At 45.1% G+C, this 23,449-nt stretch overlaps 2 protein-coding genes across 6 annotated transcripts in view; one reads left to right on the top strand and one right to left on the bottom strand.

The window, feature by feature from the left end:
- The window catches only part of slc25a18 (solute carrier family 25 member 18), a 23,264-nt gene extending 10,077 nt beyond the window's left edge, over positions 1-13,187 (top strand). For all 4 annotated transcript variants that reach the window (XM_012958458.3, XM_012958457.3, NM_001102958.1 and 1 more), the window contains 7 exon segments: positions 460-515; positions 8,052-8,142; positions 8,942-9,060; positions 9,217-9,352; positions 9,457-9,611; positions 11,054-11,129; positions 11,508-13,187. In XM_012958458.3, the coding sequence (XP_012813912.1) occupies positions 460-515; positions 8,052-8,142; positions 8,942-9,060; positions 9,217-9,352; positions 9,457-9,611; positions 11,054-11,129; positions 11,508-11,649 (775 nt within the window). In that variant the 3' untranslated portion in view covers positions 11,650-13,187.
- On the bottom strand, positions 13,131-23,449 carry atp6v1e1 (ATPase, H+ transporting, lysosomal 31kDa, V1 subunit E1). 2 transcript variants are annotated; one of them, NM_203792.1, is given in 10 exon segments: positions 13,135-13,870; positions 13,977-14,459; positions 15,054-15,141; positions 15,395-15,489; positions 15,595-15,663; positions 15,748-15,837; positions 16,947-17,013; positions 17,128-17,237; positions 18,290-18,355; positions 23,304-23,384. In NM_203792.1, coding segments are annotated over 9 exon segments (681 nt in total). In that variant the 5' UTR covers positions 23,337-23,384; the 3' UTR covers positions 13,135-13,870; positions 13,977-14,396.

The following is a 23,449-nucleotide window of genomic DNA, read 5'->3' as shown; positions in this document are numbered from 1 at the left end:
ACAGTACAGTATGGGGGTACAGCTTATTGTGTGCCCAGAACATTCCTTCTCTGTATATTTGTATTTATACATATGGGTAGGGGGTGCCATAGTGTTTCCCTTAGACAGTACAGTATGGGGGTACAGCTTATTGTGTGCCCAGAACATTCCTTCTCTGTATATTTGTAAATACCCCTATTTACAAACAGTGCTACCTTTCCCTTTAAGAGTTGGAATGCGCCAATGAAACACTTTGCTTGCCCTCCAGCTATGCAGCGGTTCAGTTGGAACAGGCCCTTAGACAGTAAGCATGGATTCTAGGTACAATCTAATGAAATGCTAGTAGCCTGGTAGAGTTTTGATGCCAATGGGCACGGAACAGTTTTTGGAAAGTGCCCAGAGCATGGAAATATATATACAGTGTATATAGTTATGCCACTGCCAATAATGCTCTCTTCTCCCTGTTCTCTCCTTTCTCAGGTTTGACTGCCTGATTAAGACTGTACGCTCAGAAGGATTCTTCGGCATGTATCGAGGTAATAACATTCTGCTAATTAAACAACCCTATGCTGGTTCCTAGAGGAGCTCCCAGAATACCTTGCTTCACAAAAAGAAAATGCATTGGTTATTTTTAAAGGGGGCACATACCATTCCTGAAACCCCATTGTAAAGTAGGCACCCTACACTTAATTAGGGATACAAAAGAATTCTTCAATACGATTTACCCTTAACAGCAATACATTAGGCAACTTATCTAACATAGGGAGATTACTGGGCAAGATTCTGATTGCATGATGCTCTTGCATTATGTGGAGCGGGTATTATACATGGAATTGGCCCTGTATTTATCCCGCTGTGGGTTCTGGGGTATTATACATGGAATTGGCACTGTATTTATCCTGCTGTGGGTTCTGGGGTATTATACATGGAATTGGCACTGTATTTATCCTGCTGTGTGTTCTGGGGTATTATACATGGAATTGGCACTGTATTTATTCTGCTGTGGGTTCTGGGGTATTATACATGGAATTGGCACTGTATTTATCCTGCTGTGGGTTCTGGGGTATTATACATGGAATTGGCCCTGTATTTATCCTGCTGTGGGTTCTGGGGTATTATACATGGAATTGGCACTGTATTTATCCTGCTGTGGGTTCTGGGGTATTATACATGGAATTGGCACTGTATTTATCCTGCTGTGGGTTCTGGGGTATTATACATGGAATTGGCACTGTATTTATCCTGCTGTGGGTTCTGGGGTATTATACATGGAATTGGCCCTGTATTTATCCTGCTGTGGGTTCTGGGGTATTATACATGGAATTGGCACTGTATTTATCCTGCTGTGGGTTCTGGGGTATTATACATGGAATTGGCACTGTATTTATCCTGCTGTGGGTTCTGGGGTATTATACAGTGGAGGAAATAATTATTTGACCCCTCACTGATTTTGTAAGTTTGTCCAATGACAAAGAAATGAAAAGTCTCAGAACAGTATCATTTCAATGGTAGGTTTAACAGTGGCAGATAGCACATCAAAAGGAAAATCGAAAAAATAACTTTAAATAAAAGATAGCAACTGATTTGCATTTCATTGAGTGAAATAAGTTTTTGAACCCCTACCAACCATTAAGAGTTCTGGCTCCCACAGAGTGGTTAGACACTTCTACTCAATTAGTCAACCTCATTAAGGACACCTGTCTTAACTAGTCACCTGTATAAAAGACACCTGTCCACAGAATCAATCAATCAAGCAGACTCCAAACTCTCCAACATGGGAAAGACCAAAGAGCTGTCCAAGGATGTCAGAGACAAAATTGTAGACCTGCACAAGGCTGGAATGGGCTACAAAACCATTAGCAAGAAGCTGGGAGAGAAGGTGACAACTGTTGGTGCGATTGTTCGAAAATGGAAGGAGCACAAAATGACCATCAATCGACCTCGCTCTGGGGCTCCACGCAAGATCTCACCTCGTGGGGTGTCAATGATTCTGAGAAAGGTGAAAAAGCATCCTAGAACTACACGGGAGGAGTTAGTTAATGACCTCAAATTAGCAGGGACCACAGTCACCAAGAAAACCATTGGAAACACATTACACCGCAATGGATTAAAATCCTGCAGGGCTCGCAAGGTCCCCCTGCTCAAGAAGGCACATGTGCAGGCCTGAAGTTTGCCAATGAACACCTGAATGATTCTGTGAGTGACTGGGAGAAGGTGCTGTGGTCTGATGAGACCAAAATAGAGCTCTTTGGCATTAACTCAACTCGCTGTGTTTGGAGGAAGAAAAATGCTGCCTATGACCCCCAAAACACCGTCCCCACCGTCAAGCATGGGGGTGGAAACATTTTGCTTTGGGGGTGTTTTTCTGCTAAGGGCACAGGACAACTTATTCGCATTAACGGGAAAATGGACGGAGCCATGTATCGTGAAATCCTGAACGACAACCTCCTTCCCTCTGCCAGAAAACTGAAAATGGGTCATGGATGGGTGTTCCAGCACGACAATGACCCAAAACATACAGCAAAGGCAACAAAGGAGTGGCTCAAGAAGAAGCACATTAAGGTCATGGAGTGGCCTAGTCAGTCTCCGGACCTTAATCCAATAGAAAACCTATGGAGGGAGCTCAAGCTCAGAGTTGCACAGAGACAGAAACCTTAGGGATTTAGAGATGATCTGCAAAGAGGAGTGGGACCAACATTCCTCCTAAAATGTGCGCAAACTTGCTCATCAATTACAAGAAACGTTTGGCCTCTGTGCTTGCAAACAAGGGTTTTTCCACTAAGTATTAAGTCTTTTTTTGTTAGAGGGTTCAAAAACTTATTTCACTCAATGAAATGCAAATCAGTTGCTATCTTTTATTTAAAGTTATTTTTTCCATTTTCCTTTTGATGTGCTATCTGCCACTGTTAAAATAAACCTACCATTGAAATGATACTGTTCTGAGACTTTTCATTTCTTTGTCATTGGACAAACTTACAAAATCAGTGAGGGGTCAAATAATTATTTCCTCCACTGTACATGGAATTGGCACTGTATTTATCCTGCCGTGGGTTCTGGGGTATTATACATGGAATTGGCACTGTATTTATCCTGCTGTGGGTTCTGGGGTATTATACATGGAATTGGCACTGTATTTATCCTGCTGTGGGTTCTGGGGTATTATACATGGAATTGGCACTGTGTTTATCTGCTGTGGGTTCTGGGGTATTATACATGGAATTGGCACTGTATTATCCTGCTGTGGGTTCTGGGGTATTATACATGGAATTGGCACTGTATTTATCCTGCTGTGGGTTCTGGGGTATTATACATGGAATTGGCACTGTATTTATCCTGCTGTGGGTTCTGGGGTATTATACATGGAATTGGCACTGTATTTATCCTGCTGTGGGTTCTGGGTATTATACATGGAATTGGCCCTGTATTTATCCTGCTGTGGGTTCTGGGGTATTATACATGGAATTGGCACTGTATTTATCCTGCTGTGGGTTCTGGGGTATTATACATGGAATTGGCCCTGTATTTATCCTGCTGTGGGTTCTGGGGTATTATACATGGAATTGGCACTGTATTTATCCTGCTGTGGGTTCTGGGGTATTATACATGGAATTGGCACTGTGTTTTATCTGCTGTGGGCTCTGGGGTATTATACATGGAATTGGCACTGTATTTATCCTGCTGTGGGTTCTGGGGTATTATACATGGAATTGGCACTGTGTTTATCTGCTGTGGGTTCTGGGGTATTATACATGGAATGGCACGGTTATCGCTGTGGTCTGGGTATTATACATGGAATTGCACTGTTTATCTGCTGTGGGTTCTGGGGTATTATACATGGAATTGGCACTGTATTTATCGCTGCTCGTGGGTTCTGGGGTATTATACATGGAATTGGCCCTGTATTTATCCTGCTGTGGGTTCTGGGGTATTATACATGGAATTGGCACTGTATTTATCCTGCTGTGGGTTCTGGGGTATTATACATGGAATTGGCAACTGTATTTATCCTGCTGTGGGTTCTGGGGTATTATACATGGAATTGCCCTGTATTTATCCTGCTGTGGGTTCTGGGGGTATTATACATGGAATTGGCACTGTATTTATCCCGCTGTGGGTTCTGGGTATTATACATGGAATTGGCCCTGTATTTATCCTGCTGTGGGTTCTGGGGTATTTAACATGGAATTGGCACTGTATTTATTCTGCTGTGGGTTCTAGGGTATTATACATGGAATGCCCTGTATTTATCCTGCTGTGGGTTCGGGTATTATACATGGAATTGGCACTGTATTTATCCTGCTGTGGGTTCTGGGGTATTATACATGGAATTGGCCTGTATTTATCCTGCTGTGGGTTCTGGGGTATTATACATGGAATTGGCACTGTATTTATCCTGCTGTGGGTTCTGGGGTATTATACATGGAATTGGCACTGTATTTATCCTGCTGTGGGTTCTGGGGTATTATACATGGAATTGGCACTGTATTTATCCTGCTGTGGGTTCTGGGGTATTATACATGGAATTGGCACTGTATTTATCCTGCTGTGGGTTCTGGGGTATTATACATGGAATTGGCACTGTATTTATCCTGCTGTGGGTTCTGGGGTATTATACATGGAATTGGCACTGTATTTATCCTGCTGTGGGTTCTGGGGTATTATACATGGAATTGGCACTGTATTTATCCTGCTGTGGGTTCTGGGGTATTATACATGGAATTGGCACTGTATTTATCCCTGCTGTGGGTTCTGGGGTATTATACATGGAATTGGCCCTGTATTTATCCTGCTGTGGGTTCTGGGGTATTATACATGGAATTGGCACTGTATTTATCCTGCTGTGGTTCTGGGGTATTATACATGGAATTGGCACTGTATTTATCCTGCTGTGGGTTCTGGGGTATTATACATGGAATTGGCACTGTATTTATCCTGCTGTGGTTCTGGGGTATTATACATGGAATTGGCACTGTATTTATCCCTGCTGTGGGTTCTGGGGTATTATACATGGAATTGGCACTGTATTTATCCCGCTGTGGGTTCTGGGTATTATACATGGAATTGGCACTGTATTTATCCCGCTGTGGGTTCTGGGGTATTATACATGGAATTGGCACTGTATTTATCCCGCTGTGGGTTCTGGGTATTATACATGGAATTGGCACTGTATTTATCCTGCTGTGGGTTCTGGGGTATTATACATGGAATTGGCCCTGTATTTATCCTGCTGTGGGTTCTGGGGTATTATACATGGAATTGGCACTGTATTTATCCTGCTGTGGGTTCTGGGGTATTATACATGGAATTGGCCCTGTATTTATCCTGCTGGTTGGGTATTAATGGATTGGCCTGTTTTCCGCTGTGGTTCTGGGGTATTATACATGGAATTGGCCACTGTATTTATCCTGCTGTGGGTTCTGGGGTATTATACATGGAATTGGCACTGTATTTATCCTGCTGTGGGTTCTGGGGTATTATACATGGAATTGGCACTGTGTTTATCTGCTGTGGGTTCTGGGGTATTATACATGGAATTGGCACTGTATTTATCCTGCTGTGGGTTCTGGGGTATTATACATGGAATTGGCCCTGTATTTATCCTGCTGTGGGTTCTGGGGTATTATACATGGAATTGGCACTGTATTTATCCTGCTGTGGGTTCTGGGGTATTATACATGGAATTGGCACTGTATTTATCCTGCTGTGGGTTCTGGGGTATTATACATGGAATTGGCCCTGTATTTATCCTGCTGTGGGTTCTGGGGTATTATACATGGAATTGGCACTGTATTTATCCGCTGTGGGTTCTGGGGTATTATACATGGAATTGGCCCTGTATTTATCCTGCTGTGGGTTCTGGGGTATTATACATGGAATTGGCACTGTATTTATTCTGCTGTGGGTTCTAGGGTATTATACATGGAATTGGCCCTGTATTTATCCTGCTGTGGGTTCTGGGGTATTATACATGGAATTGGCACTGTATTTATCCTGCTGTGGGTTCTGGGGTATTATACATGGAATTGGCCCTGTATTTATCCTGCTGTGGGTTCTGGGGTATTATACATGGAATTGGCACTGTATTTATCCTGCTGTGGGTTCTGGGGTATTATACATGGAATTGGCACTGTGTTTATCTGCTGTGGGTTCTGGGGTATTATACATGGAATTGGCACTGTATTTATCCTGCTGTGGGTTCTGGGGTATTATACATGGAATTGGCACTGTATTTATCCTGCCGTGGGTTCTGGGGTATTATACATGGAATTGGCAATGTATTTATCCTGCTGTGGGTTCTGGGGTATTATACATGGAATTGGCACTGTATTTATCCTGCCGTGTGTTCTGGGGTATTATACATGGAATTGGCACTGTATTTATCCTGCTGTGGGTTCTGGGCTATTATACATGGAATTGGCACTGTATTTATCCTGCTGTGGGTTCTGGGGTATTATACATGGAATTGGCACTGTATTTATCCTGCTGTGGGTTCTGGGGTATTATACATGGAATTGGCACTGTATTTATCCCGCTGTGGGTTCTGGGGTATTATACATGGAATTGGCACTGTATTTATCCTGCCGTGTGTTCTGGGGTATTATACATGGGAATTGGCACTGTATTTATCCTGCCGTGTGTTCTGGGGTATTATACATGGAATTGGCACTGTATTTATCCTGCTGTGGGTTCTGGGCTATTATACATGGAATTGGCACTGTATTTATCCTGCTGTGGGTTCTGGGGTATTATACATGGAATTGGCACTGTATTTATCCTGCTGTGGGTTCTGGGGTATTATACATGGAATTGGCACTGTATTTATCCCGCTGTGTGTTCTGGGGTATTATACATGGAATTGGCACTGTATTTATCCCGCTGTGGGTTCTGGGGTATTATACATGGAATTGGCACTGTATTTATCCCGCTGTGGGTTCTGGGTATTATACATGGAATTGGCACTGTATTTATCCCGCTGTGGGTTCTGGGGTATTATACATGGAATTGGCCCTGTATTTATCCTGCTGTGGGTTCTGGGGTATTATACATGGAATTGGCACTGTATTTATCCTGCTGTGGGTTCTGGGGTATTATACATGGAATTGGCCCTGTATTTATCCTGCTGTGGGTTCTGGGGTATTATACATGGAATTGGCCCTGTATTTATCCTGCTGTGGGTTCTGGGGTATTATACATGGAATTGGCACTGTATTTATCCTGCTGTGGGTTCTGGGGTATTATACATGGAATTGGCACTGTATTTATCCTGCTGTGGGTTCTGGGGTGTTATACATGGAATTGGCCCTGTATTTATCCCGCTGTGGGTTCTGGGGTATTATACATGGAATTGGCACTGTATTTATCCCGCTGTGGGTTCTGGGGTATTATACATGGAATTGGCACTGTATTTATCCTGCTGTGGGTTCTGGGGTATTATACATGGAATTGGCACTGTATTTATCCCGCTGTGGGTTCTGGGGTATTATACATGGAATTGGCACTGTATTTATCCTGCTGTGGGTTCTGGGGTATTATACATGGAATTGGCCCTGTATTTATCCCGCTGTGGGTTCTGGGGTATTATACATGGAATTGGCACTGTATTTATCCCGCTGTGGGTTCTGGGGTATTATACATGGAATTAGCACTGTATTTATCCTGCCGTGGGTTCTGGGGTATTATACATGGAATTGGCACTGTATTTATCCTGCTGTGGGTTCTGGGGTATTATACATGGAATTGGCACTGTATTTATCCTGCTGTGGGTTCTGGGGTATTATACATGGAATTGGCACTGTATTTATCCTGCTGTGGGTTCTGGGGTATTATACATGGAATTGGCACTGTATTTATCCTGCTGTGTGTTCTGGGGTATTACACATGGAATTGGCACTGTATTTATCCTGCTGTGGGTTCTGGGGTATTATACATGGAATTGGCACTGTATTTATCCTGCCGTGGGTTCTGGGGTATTATACATGGAATTGGCACTGTATTTATCCTGCTGTGGGTTCTGGGGTATTATACATGGAATTGGCACTGTATTTGTCTTAATTCTATTCATTACCCTACAGGGGCAGCTGTCAATCTAACCCTTGTCACCCCAGAAAAGGCAATCAAACTAGCGGCGAATGATTTTTTCCGAAACCTGTTGGCTCGGGATGGGTGAGTTGGTCTGTTAGCTGCTCTATAACCTGTGCCTTTTCTCCTCTTGAATGGCTGCCCCCAGGGCTACACAGCAGGGTTTTTTTTTTAAAGATTTTTATTTTCTGCATTTTTCATACATAACAAAAGAGGGTAATAGAAAAGGACAGACAAGGGGCAAGGAGCTACATTTATCAATTAGCATTACAACAGGAGAAAAAACAGTAAGGTGCAAGAATGCATATTGGATAGCATGTAGAATACAGACTTTGGGGCAAATTATGTTTGTCATTGCTAATTCGTCTACAAGGAATTTTTGCCAGTACCTATGGACAGGAGGGCACTCCCAGATAACATGTAGGAAGGTACCATTATCAGCCCCACATTGTAAGCATTGTGAAGAAGGTCTTTAAGGTATTTAAGGCCTTGGATGAGGTTTAAGTTTATGATTAAAATTGCCAATGGCTAGAGTGAACAGCAGTGGGGATAGTGGGCATCCCAGCCTGGTACCTCTGGCTAAATTAAAAGGTGCAGATAAATGACCATTGATGCGAACCCTTCCCTGAGGGTGGCTATACATTAAGCAAACCCACCTTTAGAATCTTGCTTTGATTCCCATAGATTCTAACACTTGCCACAGGTACGGCCACTCTATGGAATGAAAAGCTTTGGCAGTTTCCAAGGACACCACCAGCACTCACACAAGTTCTCTTTAAGAGAAAATAATATAGATAATTCTTACAAACAGGGTATAATTTAGACCCAGTTTAACTCCCTGTACATTTGGAATTCACTTACCCGATCATGGTGGTACTTACAGGAAAGAGTTAACGCTGCTGAAGGAGATGCTGGCCGGCTGCGGAGCGGGAACGTGCCAGGTAGTAGTGACGTCCCCCATGGAAATGCTGAAAATCCAGCTCCAGGATGCAGGGCGCCTGGGTAATTATGTCATCTGTCATTATGTAGGGGGTCCCTACCTCATCTAGGCTCCTTCTTTGCACATAGGGGTGGGAGCTGCCATGTTGTTTCTCATCAGCTGTGTTTTTCCTCCCCTGGCCCAAAACTATCCAATGGCGTGTTGGATTGTCTATACAGCAACCCAGAAAGCCTTTGCTGAAGAGGGATTGGCTGCCATCCCAAAGAGACCCTCAGCGCTGCTCATAGCCACAAACCTGCTACGCACCCAGGGCATCTCGGGGGTTTATAAGGGACTCGGCGCCACGTTGCTACGGTGAGTACCAAGGCAACCCCCCCAGGAACAGATTAATGACCAGTAGGGCCCTGGGCCGTGCGCCAATACCTAATGTGTCCTTTCCCCCTGTGCTGTGTCTGTAGAGACGTCCCTTTCTCTGTCATTTATTTCCCGCTATTTGCCAACCTGAATAAACTGGGGCAGAAGTCTCCTCGTGAGAGAGCGCCGTTCTACCATTCCTTCCTGGCCGGGTGCGTCGCGGGGTCCGTGGCGGCTGTTGCCGTGACGCCTCTAGATGGTGAGACTGGGGTCAGATATTGTCCCATGTGGTATGGCAACTCCAGCACTACATGAAATGACTTACTGCTACCTATCCCTATATCCTTAGGGAAATGAGAGCAGGGCAGGCAGTAACCCTTCCAACACTTTCCCCTGTCTCTGCCCCTATATATTAGGTACCTACCTAGTGCTACCAACCCCTATTTCTGTAGGGAAATGAGAGCAGAGCAGGCAGTAACCCTTCTAACACTTTCCCCTGTCTCTGCCCCTATATATTAGGTACCTACCTAGTGCTACCAACCCCTATTTCTGTAGGGAAATGAGAGCAGGGCAGGCAGTAACCCTTCCAACACTTTCCCCTGTCTCTGCCCCTATATATTAGGTACCTACCTAGTGCTACCAACCCCTATTTCTGTAGGGAAATGAGAGCAGGTCAGGCAGTAACCCTTCCAACACTTTCCCCCTGTCTCTGTCCCTATATATTAGGTACCTACCTAGTGCTACCAACCCCTATTTCTGTAGGGAAATGAGAGCAGGGCAGGCAGTAACCCTTCCAACACTTTCCCCTGTCTCTGCCCCTATATATTAGGTACCTACCTAGTGCTACCAACCCCTATTTCTGTAGGGAAATGAGAGCAGGTCAGGCAGTAACCCTTCCAACACTTTCCCCTGTCTCTGTCCCCTATATATTAGGTACCTACCTAGTGCTACCAACCCCTATTTCTGTAGGGAAATGAGAGCAGGGCAGGCAGTAACCCTTCCAACACTTTCCCCTGTCTCTGCCCCTATATATTAGGTACCTACCTAGTGCTACCAACCCCTATTTCTGTAGGGAAATGAGAGCAGGGCAGGCAGTAACCCTTCCAACACTTTCCCCTGTCTCTGCCCCTATATATTAGGTACCTACCTAGTGCTACCAACCCCTATTTCTGTAGGGAAATAAGAGCAGGGCAGGCAGTAACCCTTCCAACACTTTTCCCTGTCTCTGTCCCTATATATTAGGTACCTACCTAGTGCTACCAACCCCTATTTCTGTAGGGAAATGAGAGCAGGGCAGGCAGTAACCCTTCCAACACTTTCCCCTGTCTCTGCCCCTATATATTAGGTACCTACCTAGTGCTACCAACCCCTATTTCTGTAGGGAAATGAGAGCAGGGCAGGCAGTAACCCTTCCAACACTTTCCCCTGTCTCTGCCCCTATATATTAGGTACCTACCTAGTGCTACCAACCCCTATTTCTGTAGGGAAATGAGAGCAGGGCAGGCAATAACCCTTCCAACACTTTCCCCTGTCTCTGCCCCTATATATTAGGTACCTACCTAGTGCTACCAACCCCTATTTCTGTAGGGAAATGAGAGCAAGGCAGGCAGTAACCCTTCCAACACAAAGGGATCTAATGATAAAATCCCCAGTCACCCTAACAGGAAGATATAATGGGGGTGTTTCCTGTTTCCTTTTTAGTGCTTAAAACCAGGATCCAGACTTTACAGAAAGGAATCGGAGAAGAAACTTACAATGGAATCCTGGACTGTGCAAGGTATGGGCTGGCGGTGAATGTGCAAATATTAGTATATTGTATCTGGATCTCCAGCGCCACCTACAGGCTAGATTTTATACCAATCTATTCAATTCTAAATAGGCTTCTATGGATCTCCAGCGCCACCTACAGGCTAGATTTGATACCAATCTATAAGATTCTAAATAGGCTTCTATGGATCTCCAGCGCCACCTACAGTTTAGATTTAATATCAATATTCTAAATGGGTGTCTGGGCTGTGTAGTTCACTAAATAGTGTAGAGGGAGGCTGAAATCTTTAATGTATCAATACAAAATTTCTAAATATTAGTATGGGGGGTTGCTGGGCATTTTACTCTCCTGTGACTCCCCTTTTGCATGTCACCTTTGTCATTACAGGAAGACCTGGAGGAACGAAGGCCCCTCGGCTTTTATGAAGGGGGCAGGCTGCAGGGCACTGGTAATTGCCCCTCTCTTTGGAATAGCCCAGGTGGTGTATTTCATCGGCATAGGAGAATATATTCTGGGATACTTCAACTAGCTCCGCCCCCCCGTGATGGAGAGGGAGAGAGAGGACTCCTAGAAACAGGAGACATTAGATCACAGAATATAATTGGTCTCCTAGGAACCCAACGTAGGTCTCATTAGAAGGAGAGGTTGGAACCCAGGAACCTTGGGAGCTGGCCGACCATATACACCCTGGGGTAGGTCTGCTGGAGCAAAGTAGGCAGTTGCCTCCTCCGTGCAGATCCTGAGCAGGCAGCGGCCAAGGTGCATTGGGGCTCACTCAGTGGACCAGTCCGACAGAGGCCACTTATTGGCTACGTGGTCTGGGAATGGCCTCAGTGTGTTTACAAGGCAAAATAATGCATTGTACAACAGCCAATGATGATAGGGGGAGTCCAGTAATATATCTGCTCTCCCCCACCCCAACCAACTGTATCCACAGGACCCCACTATCACCCTGTATTGCCCCTGTTGATCAAGGGCCATGCAAGGTAGTGGTGGGACCCAGAAAAATATTGTATTTGTTCAGCTTATAGCCTATTTTTAAAAAGTATATATGAGCTTAAAGCAAACCTGCAAGGGGGGGTGCCTCCCAATTGGCTACCCTGTGATAGGGAGGCGGAGCTTAGCAACTAGGGATCACCAGGGGGGGGATTGGAATTATACTTTGGCACTATGACTGTTTTAGCTTTCCTTGTACTTTGTATTTATGATAAGCACATAAATGAGTATCAAAAGAACCAGAATTTATAGGCAAAAATATTCCTATGCAGTATTATAGGGACTGGGTGTGGGCACTGGGAAATAATGGCTGTGCCAGGTTATAGGTGCAGGGGGTATTCAGTCAGGGGGGCTACAATGGTGTCCCACTAAGCTGTTTAACTGCAAACCCCATCGCTGACCTTTGGCTGCCAGTGGCTGCTGGGAGCTCTAGGCTAAAATACTGCCCCTGGTATAAATAACCCCCCCATACACGGGCCGATTGTAGCTGCCGATATGGGTCCCTTAGTCCGACTCAGCAGCTTATTGGCCCGTGTATGGGCGCTAACGACTGGCCTGCCCGACCGATATCTGGCCTGAAATCGGGCAGGTTTAAAAATGTAGTCGGATCGGGTCCGCATTGGCTCGTTGATGCAGTCCCTGAACCGACTGCGCCTGTTACCAGTGTTCTAATTTGATCGTTTGGCCCCAGGGCCAAAATTCACCCGATATCGCCCACCCGTAGGTGGGGATATCGGGAGAAGATCTGCTCGCTTGGCGAGGTCCCACGCGAGCGGATCTTAACGTGTATGGGCACCTTTAGGTTAATTGTGGGTAGGGGGTCCGGGGGGCCAAGGTGATTTTTTGGACTCTGCCAATGCACTGGTGGGTCATGTATTTGGCAGGAAGCAGTTATTGCATGGGAAAGCGCTTCTGTGAGTGCCCACCGGTACCTTTTGTATGTGATTTGGCCCATGTCACCTAAGCAGTGCACCACAGAGTGCAAGAGAAAGAAAGGTAGAAGGACAGACAGTAGGCAGCAGGGTCCACACAACTTTATTGTAATAAATAAACATCACATTGGACAATGAATAACGAGGCTGATGGTGTTACTGGGGGGGCCACATATACAGAAGTTTGAAAACCGGGAGTAGCCATGCGTGTAACAGGCAGCGGTAGGCGGGATCTGCACGGGGGGGGGGGGGCGCACGGTGTAGCCAGCGCTTACCCACAAATAAAACCGATTTTAATTACAGTCTATTACCCAGATCTGAGCATTTATTGTAAACAAAAATATCCCATCAGCCCCCGGGCCACCAACGGGCAGTTCGGCTACCGAGGCTTGGAAGTGGGGATGATCACAAGATCCCAATCTGCCCCGGTGATACGTTTATAAAGGGTTAAGGGGCAGATCGGCTACTATGGGCGGCAGAGATATATTTCTGGGATTTCAAGGGGAAGTTCACCCTTTTAAAAAGTTGCCATGGCAGAGAGCGGGAGCTAATGATTGGCTAGTTACATGCCCAGGTATCTGAGCAGTTGGCTTTTAAACAGGTGACCAGACAATTCTACCTGCTGATTGGTTGCTAAGGGTCACTGCTTTCAGTCTGACTTCCTATTTCAGCAGGAAGTTCCTAGAAAGGTTCTGTTTCTTGGGGGGGGGGGGGGTTCATTGTTTTGCCCTTTAGTTTACATGATGTTAGAGGTTTTACACTGCTAATACCATGAATCTGCTCACAGGAGGCAGAAGGTTGCGTTACTGATGCAGGAAGCATCTCCTGGCACATCTCAGCTTAGTTCTATGGCCCATTTAATCAAACATTAAGCTCCCTGACTGAGCAGAGATGTGCCAGGAGATGCTTCCTGCATCAGTAACACAACCTCCTGGCAACTGTCAGACCAGATGAATCAACAGCAGATGCTTTTGTTGCAAATTCATGATATTGGCGGTGTAAAACTGCCAACATCATGCAAACAAAGTAGAAAATAAATAATGAGGGCTCAGAAAAGGACTTGTGCATGAATCCATTCTGGGGGGGTTATGTTCCGCTTTAGATACAAACAGAGGGATGTGGTTAATGACAAATTGGGAAAAGCTTGAACCTGCCGCTGGCTGACCCCGCCTCCCACCAATACTGACCAATAAGACAAAACGGGATTGGTTTGTTGCCTAGTTCTTACAAGGGAAGAGCATGACTACAATATAAAGTTACATACAATGAAACAAAGAGATTCAGGCTTTGCTTATGTTCCACCTCCAGGAGTACGGCAGTGAGACCGGCGTCCAACCACCCCCGGCGCTCAGTCCATAAACTTTCGGTTAGTGTTGGCCCCAAATAAAGCGACTCGGATTTCTGGCATCATCTGTTACACACAAGCGGGAAATAAACAGTGAGAATCAGGGAGGCACAGCCTGCAGCCCTCCAGCTGTTACGGAACTACAACTCTGTTCCTGCTGAATTGTGCTTAGTACAGGGGAATCCCTATGTGCCATAGTTTTATGGTATCTCTCTGTACAGGCTATGAGCAAACTTAGGGGGCTGTTCCTGCTGAATTGTGCTTAGTACTGGGGAATCCCTATGTGCCATAGTTTTAGGGTATCTCTCTGTACAGGCTATGAGCAAACTTAGGGGGCTGTTCCTGCTGAATTGTGCTTAGTACAGGGGAATCCCTATGTGCCATAGTTTTATGGTATCTCTCTGTACAGGCTATGAGCAAACTTAGGGGGCTGTTCCTGCTGAATTGTGCTTAGTACAGGGGAATCCCTATGCTGCCATAGTTTTATGGTATCTCTCTGTACAGGCTATGGGCAAACTTAGGGGGCTGTTCCTGCTGAATTGTGCTTAGTACAGGGGAATCCCTATGTGCCATAGTTTTATGGTATCTCTCTGTACAGGCTATGGGCAAACTTAGGGGGCTGTTCCTGCTGAATTGAGCTTAGTACAGGGGAATCTTTACCTGCTGAGCGATCAAGTCCAGCCGACTCTCCAGCGTGTTTGACACTTTGATTTTCCCATCGCCGTTATAAAGCTCCACTCCTCCGGCTCTGCAAGGGGCACGAGATAATAAAGGGAAAGTCAGCCACTGATTGGGAGGTTTAACGGACACAGACAGCGCGGGGGGGGGGATATGAAGAACCCCAAATCACCCAGAATCCCCCCCTGTCTAACGTATTGGCTTTCAGCTTCAATGACAAGAAGCTTCCTGAGCCTGTGTCAGGTGATTACTAAGGGGGGACTAATTAAAGACCCCCCCCCCCCATTATAAAATCTAAACATAAAGTGAGGGGTGTGCCTTACATTTCGGGGGGTAGGTGGTTCTCCTGATCAATGATCACCTCCACGCCTTGCTTGGTAGCAGCCTTGTAAGTGGGGATGCTCTTCTGCACAGAAGCCTGCAGGGACAGATACAGTACAGACAGATGTAGTTGGACCATTTCCTGCTTGTGGGATTAACCCCACCCCCTTCACAGGTGCAAGGTGTATAGAGATATACTTACCGAAATCAGAGGGAAGTCTTGCTTACGGCAGCGTATCAGCACCCTGGGCTCCAGGAGTTGGAACAAACCCTAAAAATAATCCATGGATCAGAATCAGAACCAGTGAGTGAATGTGACAGAAGCACCAAATGCCCCGACCAGAAGGGTCTGTACCTGCAGGATGAGTCCGTCCAGCAGCATCTGGTACCGAGCCGTGTCCTTCACTACCCGAGAGAGTCTCTGTCTGGCCTCATTCAGCAACTCCTGTGCCGGGGCAACACCGCGGGTCAGAACCGGAACTCACTTACACTATGCTTAATGGGGGCCCGTTAGGGGGGATTTGGGGTGAGTGCTTATTTGTGCCCTGGGTACCCCTGGAACTATAGCGGGGTGACTGTTACCCCAATGTTTCTATATATCTGTAACCTTGTTATGGGCTAAGGGGGCCCAGCCTGAAGGCCAGTTAGGGGGGGATTTGGGGTGAGTGCTTATTTGTGCCCTGGGTACCCCTGGAACTATAGCGGGGTGACTGTTACCCCAATGTTTCTATATATCTGTAACCTTGTTATGGGCTAAGGGGGCCCAGCCTGAAGGCCAGTTAGGGGGGGATTTGGGGTGAGTGCTTATTTGTGCCCTGGGTACCCCTGGAACTATAGCGGGGTGACTGTTACCCCAATGTTTCTATATATCTGTAACCTTGTTATGGGCTAAGGGGGCCCAGCCTGAAGGCCAGTTAGGGGGGGGATTTGGGGTGAGTGCTTATTTGTGCCCTGGGTACCCCTGCAACTATAGCAGGGTGACTGTTACCCCAATGTTTCTATATATCTGTAACCTTGTTATGGGCTAAGGGGGCCCAGCCTGAAGGCCAGTTAGGGGGGATTTGGGGTGAGTGCTTATTTGTGCCCTGGGTACCCCTGGAACTATAGCAGGGTGACTGTTACCCCAGTGTTTCTATATATCTGTAACCTTGTTATGGGCTAAGGGGGCCCAGCCTGAAGGCCAGTTAGGGGGGGATTTGGGGTGAGTGCTTATTTGTGCCCTGGGTACCCCTGGAACTATAGCGGGGTGACTGTTACCCCAATGTTTCTATATATCTGTAACCTTGTTATGGGCTAAGGGGGCCCAGCCTGAAGGCCAGTTAGGGGGGATTTGGGGTGAGTGCTTATTTGTGCCCTGGGTACCCCTGGAACTATAGCAGGGTGACTGTTACCCCAATGTTTCTATATATCTGTAACCTTGTTATGGGCTAAGGGGGCCCAGCCTGAAGGCCAGTTAGGGGGGATTTGGGGTGAGTGCTTACTTGTGCCCTGGGTACCCCTGGAACTATAGCGGGGTGACTGGGTTATTGGCTCTAATGCATGAAGTCTCCTTACCGAAATGTGATCATCGCGAGCTTTCAGCACCTTCAGACGGGCTTGGTTCATCAGGTTTGACATCTGACTGAGAGTTAAAAAGTGATACATTAGTGTGAAACTGCAGAACCTTTAATTGCTCCCCTGGGCAAAGAAACAGAACAAAAAAAATCATTATAAGCCCCCTGCACCCCAAACTTACATTTTCTTTTGTTGCTCGATCTGTTTCTCTTTCTTCTCATAATACTCCATGATCTTCAGTCTCTGGGTCTGCACCAGTCGGCCCTTCTCAATGTTAAACTCCTCTTCTGCCTACAGCGAGCGAGAAATGTCTCATAAGCCAGACTGACAATTATGGAATTAAATGCTAAGCACAATTCAGCAGGAACAGCCCCCTAAGTTTGCTCATAGCTTGTACAAAGAGATACCATAAAACTATGGCACATAGGGATTCCCCTGTACTAAGCACAATTCAGCAGGAACAGCCCCCTAAGTTTCCTCATAGCCTGTACAGAGAGATACCATAAAACTATGGCAGCATAGGGATTCCCCTGTACTAAGCACAATTCAGCAGGAACAGCCCCCTAAGTTTGCTCATAGCCTGTACAGAGAGATACCATAAAACTATGGCAGCATAGGGATTCCCCTGTACTAAGCACAATTCAGCAGGAACAGCCCCCTAATTTGCTCATAGCCTGTACAGAGAGATACCATAAAACTATGGCACATAGGGATTCCCCTGTACTAAGCACAATTCAGCAGGAACAGCCCCCTAAGTTTCCTCATAGCCTGTACAGAGAGATACCATAAAACTATGGCAGCATAGGGATTCCCCTGTACTAAGCACAATTCAGCAGGAACAGCCCCCTAAGTTTGCTCATAGCCTGTACAGAGAGATACCATAAAACTATGGCACATAGGGATTCCCCTGTACTAAGCACAATTCAGCAGGAACAGCCCCCTAAGTTTTCTCATAGCCTGTACAGAGAGATACCATAAAACTATGGCAGCATAGGGATTCCCCTGTACTAAGCACAATTCAGCAGGAACAGCCCCCTAAGTTTGCTCATAGCCTGTACAGAGAGATACCATAAAACTATGGCAGCATAGGGATTCCCCTGTACTAAGCACAATTCAGCAGGAACAGCCCCCTAATTTGCTCATAGCCTGTACAGAGAGATACCATAAAACTATGGCAGCATAGGGATTCCCCTGTACTAAGCACAATTCAGCAGGAACAGCCCCCTAGGTACTATTATTTCTGTAGGTGGTAACCAAGGGAAATGTTAATGTCTATGAGGACCCTTCGGGCAGGTAAGTCTTTCGGATGCTCTAGTGAATGTTCTGCATGGGGGGGGCCTTACCTTGGCATCTATTTCTTCCGCCTTCTCATTGGCTTCCTGCTCGATGAAAGCCATCATGTGCTTGATCTGAAGACAAAAAAAAAGTTAAAAAGAGTCAACCTCCATCGAATGCCAGACCTCCAGCGCCGCCATCTGTCATATTCATTCTCCCTATGCCAAGCCACATTGTAGTAAAAACTAATTAATAAAGAGGACATGTGACCCTAGAGGGGCAATTAAACAACCCTGATTTGGCAAGGATCTGCCTGATGTAGAGGGTAGATCCAATCATTTGGCCTCTGGGCCAGCGACTAGATTATGATAACTATTTTTTTTGGGGGGGGGGGGGGCGGAGCATATGGGATATGGGCTGTTATTTATCATGTCACAATGAGGAATGTGGCACAGTTGGGGGATTCTGTATCTCAGAGCGGCCCATGTCCGCTAAGCAGCCTTTTCATACAGGCAGGTCCTTCCCCACCCACAGAAAAACAAACACCATAATGCCATTCAGGGATTCCACTGCTGTTTAGCAAACATGGGCCACAAAGAGATTCCCAGGTATGATCCACATGGTCTGGCAGGGGGGGGGGGTTGCACAACCACAGGGGGGCAATTCAGCTTCAATGCCATGAGATTTACCCAAGGGTTGAGTGCCAAAATGTACTACAGGTATGGTATCCCTTATGCAGAATCCCGTTATCCAGAAAGTTCCGAATTACAGAAAGGCCACCTCCCATAGACTCCATTATACGCAAATAATTCTAATTTTTAAAAATGATTCCCTTTTCTCTGTAATAATAAAACAGTTGGGATCAAGTACAGGTACTGTTTTATTATTACAGAGAAAAGGGAATCATTTAACCATTAAATAAACCCAATAGGGCTGTTCTGCCCCAATAAGGGGTAATTATATCTTAGTTGGGATCAAGTACAGGTACTGTTTTATTATTACAGAGAAAAGGGAATCATTTAACCATTAAATAAACCCAATAGGGCTGTTCTGCCCCAATAAGGGGTAATTATATCTTAGTTGGGATCAAGTACAGGTACTGTTTTATTATTACAGAGAAAAGGGAATCATTTAACCATTAAATAAACCCAATAGGGCTGTTCTGCCCCAATAAGGGGTAATTATATCTTAGTTGGGATCAAGTACAGGTACTGTTTTATTATTACAGAGAAAAGGGAATCATTTAACCATTAAATAAACCCAATAGGGCTGTTCTGCCCCAATAAGGGGTAATTATATCTTAGTTGGGATCAAGTACAGGTACTGTTTTATTATTACAGAGAAAAGGGAATCATTTAACCATGAAATAAACCCAATAGGGCTGTTCTGCCCCAATAAGGGGTAATTATATCTTAGTTGGGATCAAGTACAGGTACTAAGATATAATTACCCCTTATTGGGGCAGAACAGCCCTATTGGGTTTATTTAATGGTTAAATGATTCCCTTTTCTCTGTAATAATAAAACAGTACCTGTACTTGATCCCAACTAAGATATAATTACCCCTTATTGGGGGCAGAACAGCCCTATTGGGTTTATTTAATGGTTAAATGATTCCCTTTTCTCTGTAATAATAAAACAGTACCTGTACTTGATCCCAATTAAGATATAATTACCCCTTATTGGGGCAGAACAGCCCTATTGGGTTTATTTAATGGTTAAATGATTCCCTTTTCTCTGTAATAATAAAACAGTACCTGTACTTGATCCCAACTAAGATATAATTACCCCTTATTGGGGGCAGGACAGTCCCCATTACCAGTACAATCACGGGCCCAATCGGTTTCCCAGGGGTGGAAGTAAAATGGGCAAACATAGGCACCAAACAGCAGTGCTGTATTAGGGAAGAAGGTTCTAGATATGATGGGGGCTGTGTTTAGTTTTCCTTAAGGTTTCCCATAGACAGAAGGGCCTTTTTCCCATTGGTTGCTCAGCTGAGCCCTGCTGGTTATATAGGACACAGTCAGTGTTTTTACCTAAACAAGGTAATGGACTGATCCTACTGACAGAACCGGGGAAACCCAGCCCAGGCCAGACAGGTGCTGATTATGGTGCTGCTTTCTCAGCCAGAAGGGAGCGGATCTGACCCACACCGGTGTTTACCGTCAACACAAACTGCCCCGGTACCAGGGTGAGGAGGAGGGGAACGTGCTGAACCCACCTCCTAAAACATCACTGTAGTTTTCCTAATGTCATTCGGGCCCTAACGACCTTGACTGGCACAGTGAATGCCAACCCAGAATGGCACCAATGGAAAGAGCCGCAGGGTCACCATTATAGTGGAGGCTGCAGTGGACATACAAATAGTCCCGAATAACAGATACTGTCTCTTTAAATTCATAGTAATTATATATATACCACTGCTTAGGTGATATGTGCCCTGCTGCATCGGACTGGCAAGTCTTGGCAGATAAATAGAATCTTCACTTCCTGATTCGGCGAGGATCATGTGATCTGCAGCTCATGTGCTCCTGCTGACTCCACTGCTGACCAATGAATGGCCACATGAAGGGTCACATGGTAATGTTCTCCTATGCACCCCCTCCCTGTCTCCTAACCAGGGGTGTAACTATAAAGGAAGGAGACCCTTTAACTGCTGGGGGCACCCAGGATCTACAGGGACCAGCGTTTATGAACTTATTCCCAAAGCTTAGAAGGGGCCCTAAACTACTACTACAGGTATGGGACCCATTATCCAGAATGCTCGGGACCAAGGGTATTCCAGATAAGGGGTCTTTACATAATTTGGATCTCCATACCTTAAATCTACTAATAAATCAATAAATTAAACCCAATAGGGCTGTTCTGCCCCCAATAAGGGGTAATTATATCTTAGTTGGGATCAAGTACAGGTACTGTTTTATTATTACAGAGAAAAGGGAATCATTTAACCATTAAATAACCCCAATAGGGCTGTTCTGCCCCCAATAAGGGGTAATTATATCTTAGTTGGGATCAAATACAGGTACTGTTTTATTATTACAGAGAAAAGGGAATCATTTAACCATTAAATAAACCCAATAGGGCTGTTCTGCCCCCAATAAGGGGTAATTATATCTTAGTTGGGATCAAGTACAGGTACTGTTTTATTATTACAGAGAAAAGGGAATCATTTAACCATTAAATAAACCCAATAGAGCTGTTCTGCCCCCAATAAGGGGTAATTATATCTTAGTTGGGATCAAGTACAGGTACTGTTTTATTATTACAGGGAAAAGGGAATCATTTAACCATTAAATAAACCCAATAGGGCTGTTCTGCCCCCAATAAGGGGTAATTATATCTTAGTTGGGATCAAATACAGGTACTGTTTTATTATTACAGAGAAAAGGGAATCATTTAACCATTAAATAAACCCAATAGGGCTGTTCTGCCCCCAATAAGGGGTAATTATATCTTAGTTGGGATCAAGTACAGGTACTGTTTTATTATTACAGAGAAAAGGGAATCATTTAACCATTAAATAAACCCAATAGGGCTGTTCTGCCCCAATAAAGGGTAATTATATCTTAGTTGGGATCAAGTACAGGTACTGTTTTATTATTACAGGGAAAAGGGAATCATTTAACCATTAAATAAACCCAATAGGGCTGTTCTGCCCCCAATAAGGGGTAATTATATCTTAGTTGGGATCAAGTACAGGTACTGTTTTATTATTACAGAGAAAAGGGAATGATTTAACCATTAAATAAACCCAATAGGGCTGTTCTGCCCCCAATAAGGGGTAATTATATCTTAGTTGGGATCAAGTACAGGTACTGTTTTATTATTACAGAGAAAAGGGAATGATTTAACCATTAAATAAACCCAATAGGGCTGTTCTGCCCCAATAAGGGGTAATTATATCTTAGTTGGGATCAAGTACAGGTACTGTTTTATTATTACAGGGAAAAGGGAATCATTTAACCATGAAATAAACCCAATAGGGCTGTTCTGCCCCCAATAAGGGGTAATTATATCTTAGTTGGGATCAAGTACAGGTACTGTTTTATTATTACAGAGAAAAGGGAATCATTTAACCATGAAATAAACCCAATAGGGCTGTTCTGCCCCAATAAGGGGTAATTATATCTTAGTTGGGATCAAGTACAGGTACTGTTTTATTATTACAGAGAAAAGGGAATCATTTAACCATTAAATAAACCCAATAGGGCTGTTCTGCCCCCAATAAGGGGTAATTATATCTTAGTTGGGATCAAGTACAGGTACTGTTTTATTATTACAGAGAAAAGGGAAATCAACTTTAAAAATCTGATTTAATTAAAATGGAGTCTATGGGAGACAGGCTTTCCGTAATCCGGAGCTTCCTGGATAACGGGTCTCCGGATAACGGATCCCATACCTGTACTTTGTGACCTTACTTACTCCAGTAAGTTGTAGTTACCCCACTGGCAACTCCATTCTCACATACTACACTGTAAGAGAGGCCAGTGAGGGGGGAGATATAATTCTCTCTAGACCTATACAGCAAAGGTGGGGCTCCTGCAGAACTACAATTCCCAGTGTCCTCTATGATCTTACCTGCATCTTAGACTCTGTTTCCACCAACGTACAGATGGGTAAATGGGCAAACAGGGCATCTCCTGGCAGTTATTGCCTAGTGTAGCAACTGGCAACCCAATAAAATCCTTAATGTGCCCAAGTGGCATTATTTCTACCTTCTGTCAGTGGTCGCCCATGGACTAGACTAGACCCCAAGGTCACAGGCAGGTTTTGGGGTACTACAGTAGGTGGGCGGTAGGGCGCTGGGAGTTTTCGCCATTTGCCATTTTGCATTTACCATCTGGGTGATATCTAGGAAGTGCTGAATGGAAAGTGAAATGAATTGTAATTAAAAATCTGAGCTGTCAATCATATATTACCTGCCCCGCCTCTATGTTGGCATTTACAGTACAGGGGCCTGCAGGTTCCAGCCAATCAGACTCCCTGGGACCCAGATACTGAATCTCTCCCGACCCCCCCATCTCTATGGCAGATATATATGTGTGGGTGGTGCCATAGGGATGCTATGGCCATTGCTTACCTGCTTCTGCACGTCTGCATCGCTCAGCGCCATGGTAGCGGCTCGGTGTGAGAGAGAGAGAGAAGGGCCGGAGAGAATCAGGTGACAGCGGCACAATAACACTGGCAGCCGGCTACTTCCCCTTTATACGGCAGTCACCTGACTTC

The sequence above is a fragment of the Xenopus tropicalis genome, chromosome 3 (assembly GCF_000004195.4).
Source record: "Xenopus tropicalis strain Nigerian chromosome 3, UCB_Xtro_10.0, whole genome shotgun sequence".
In the NCBI taxonomy this organism is placed as follows: domain Eukaryota; kingdom Metazoa; phylum Chordata; class Amphibia; order Anura; family Pipidae; genus Xenopus; species Xenopus tropicalis.
Note: the sequence above shows the minus strand (reverse complement) of the source record. Positions and strands in the feature narration are given on the sequence as shown.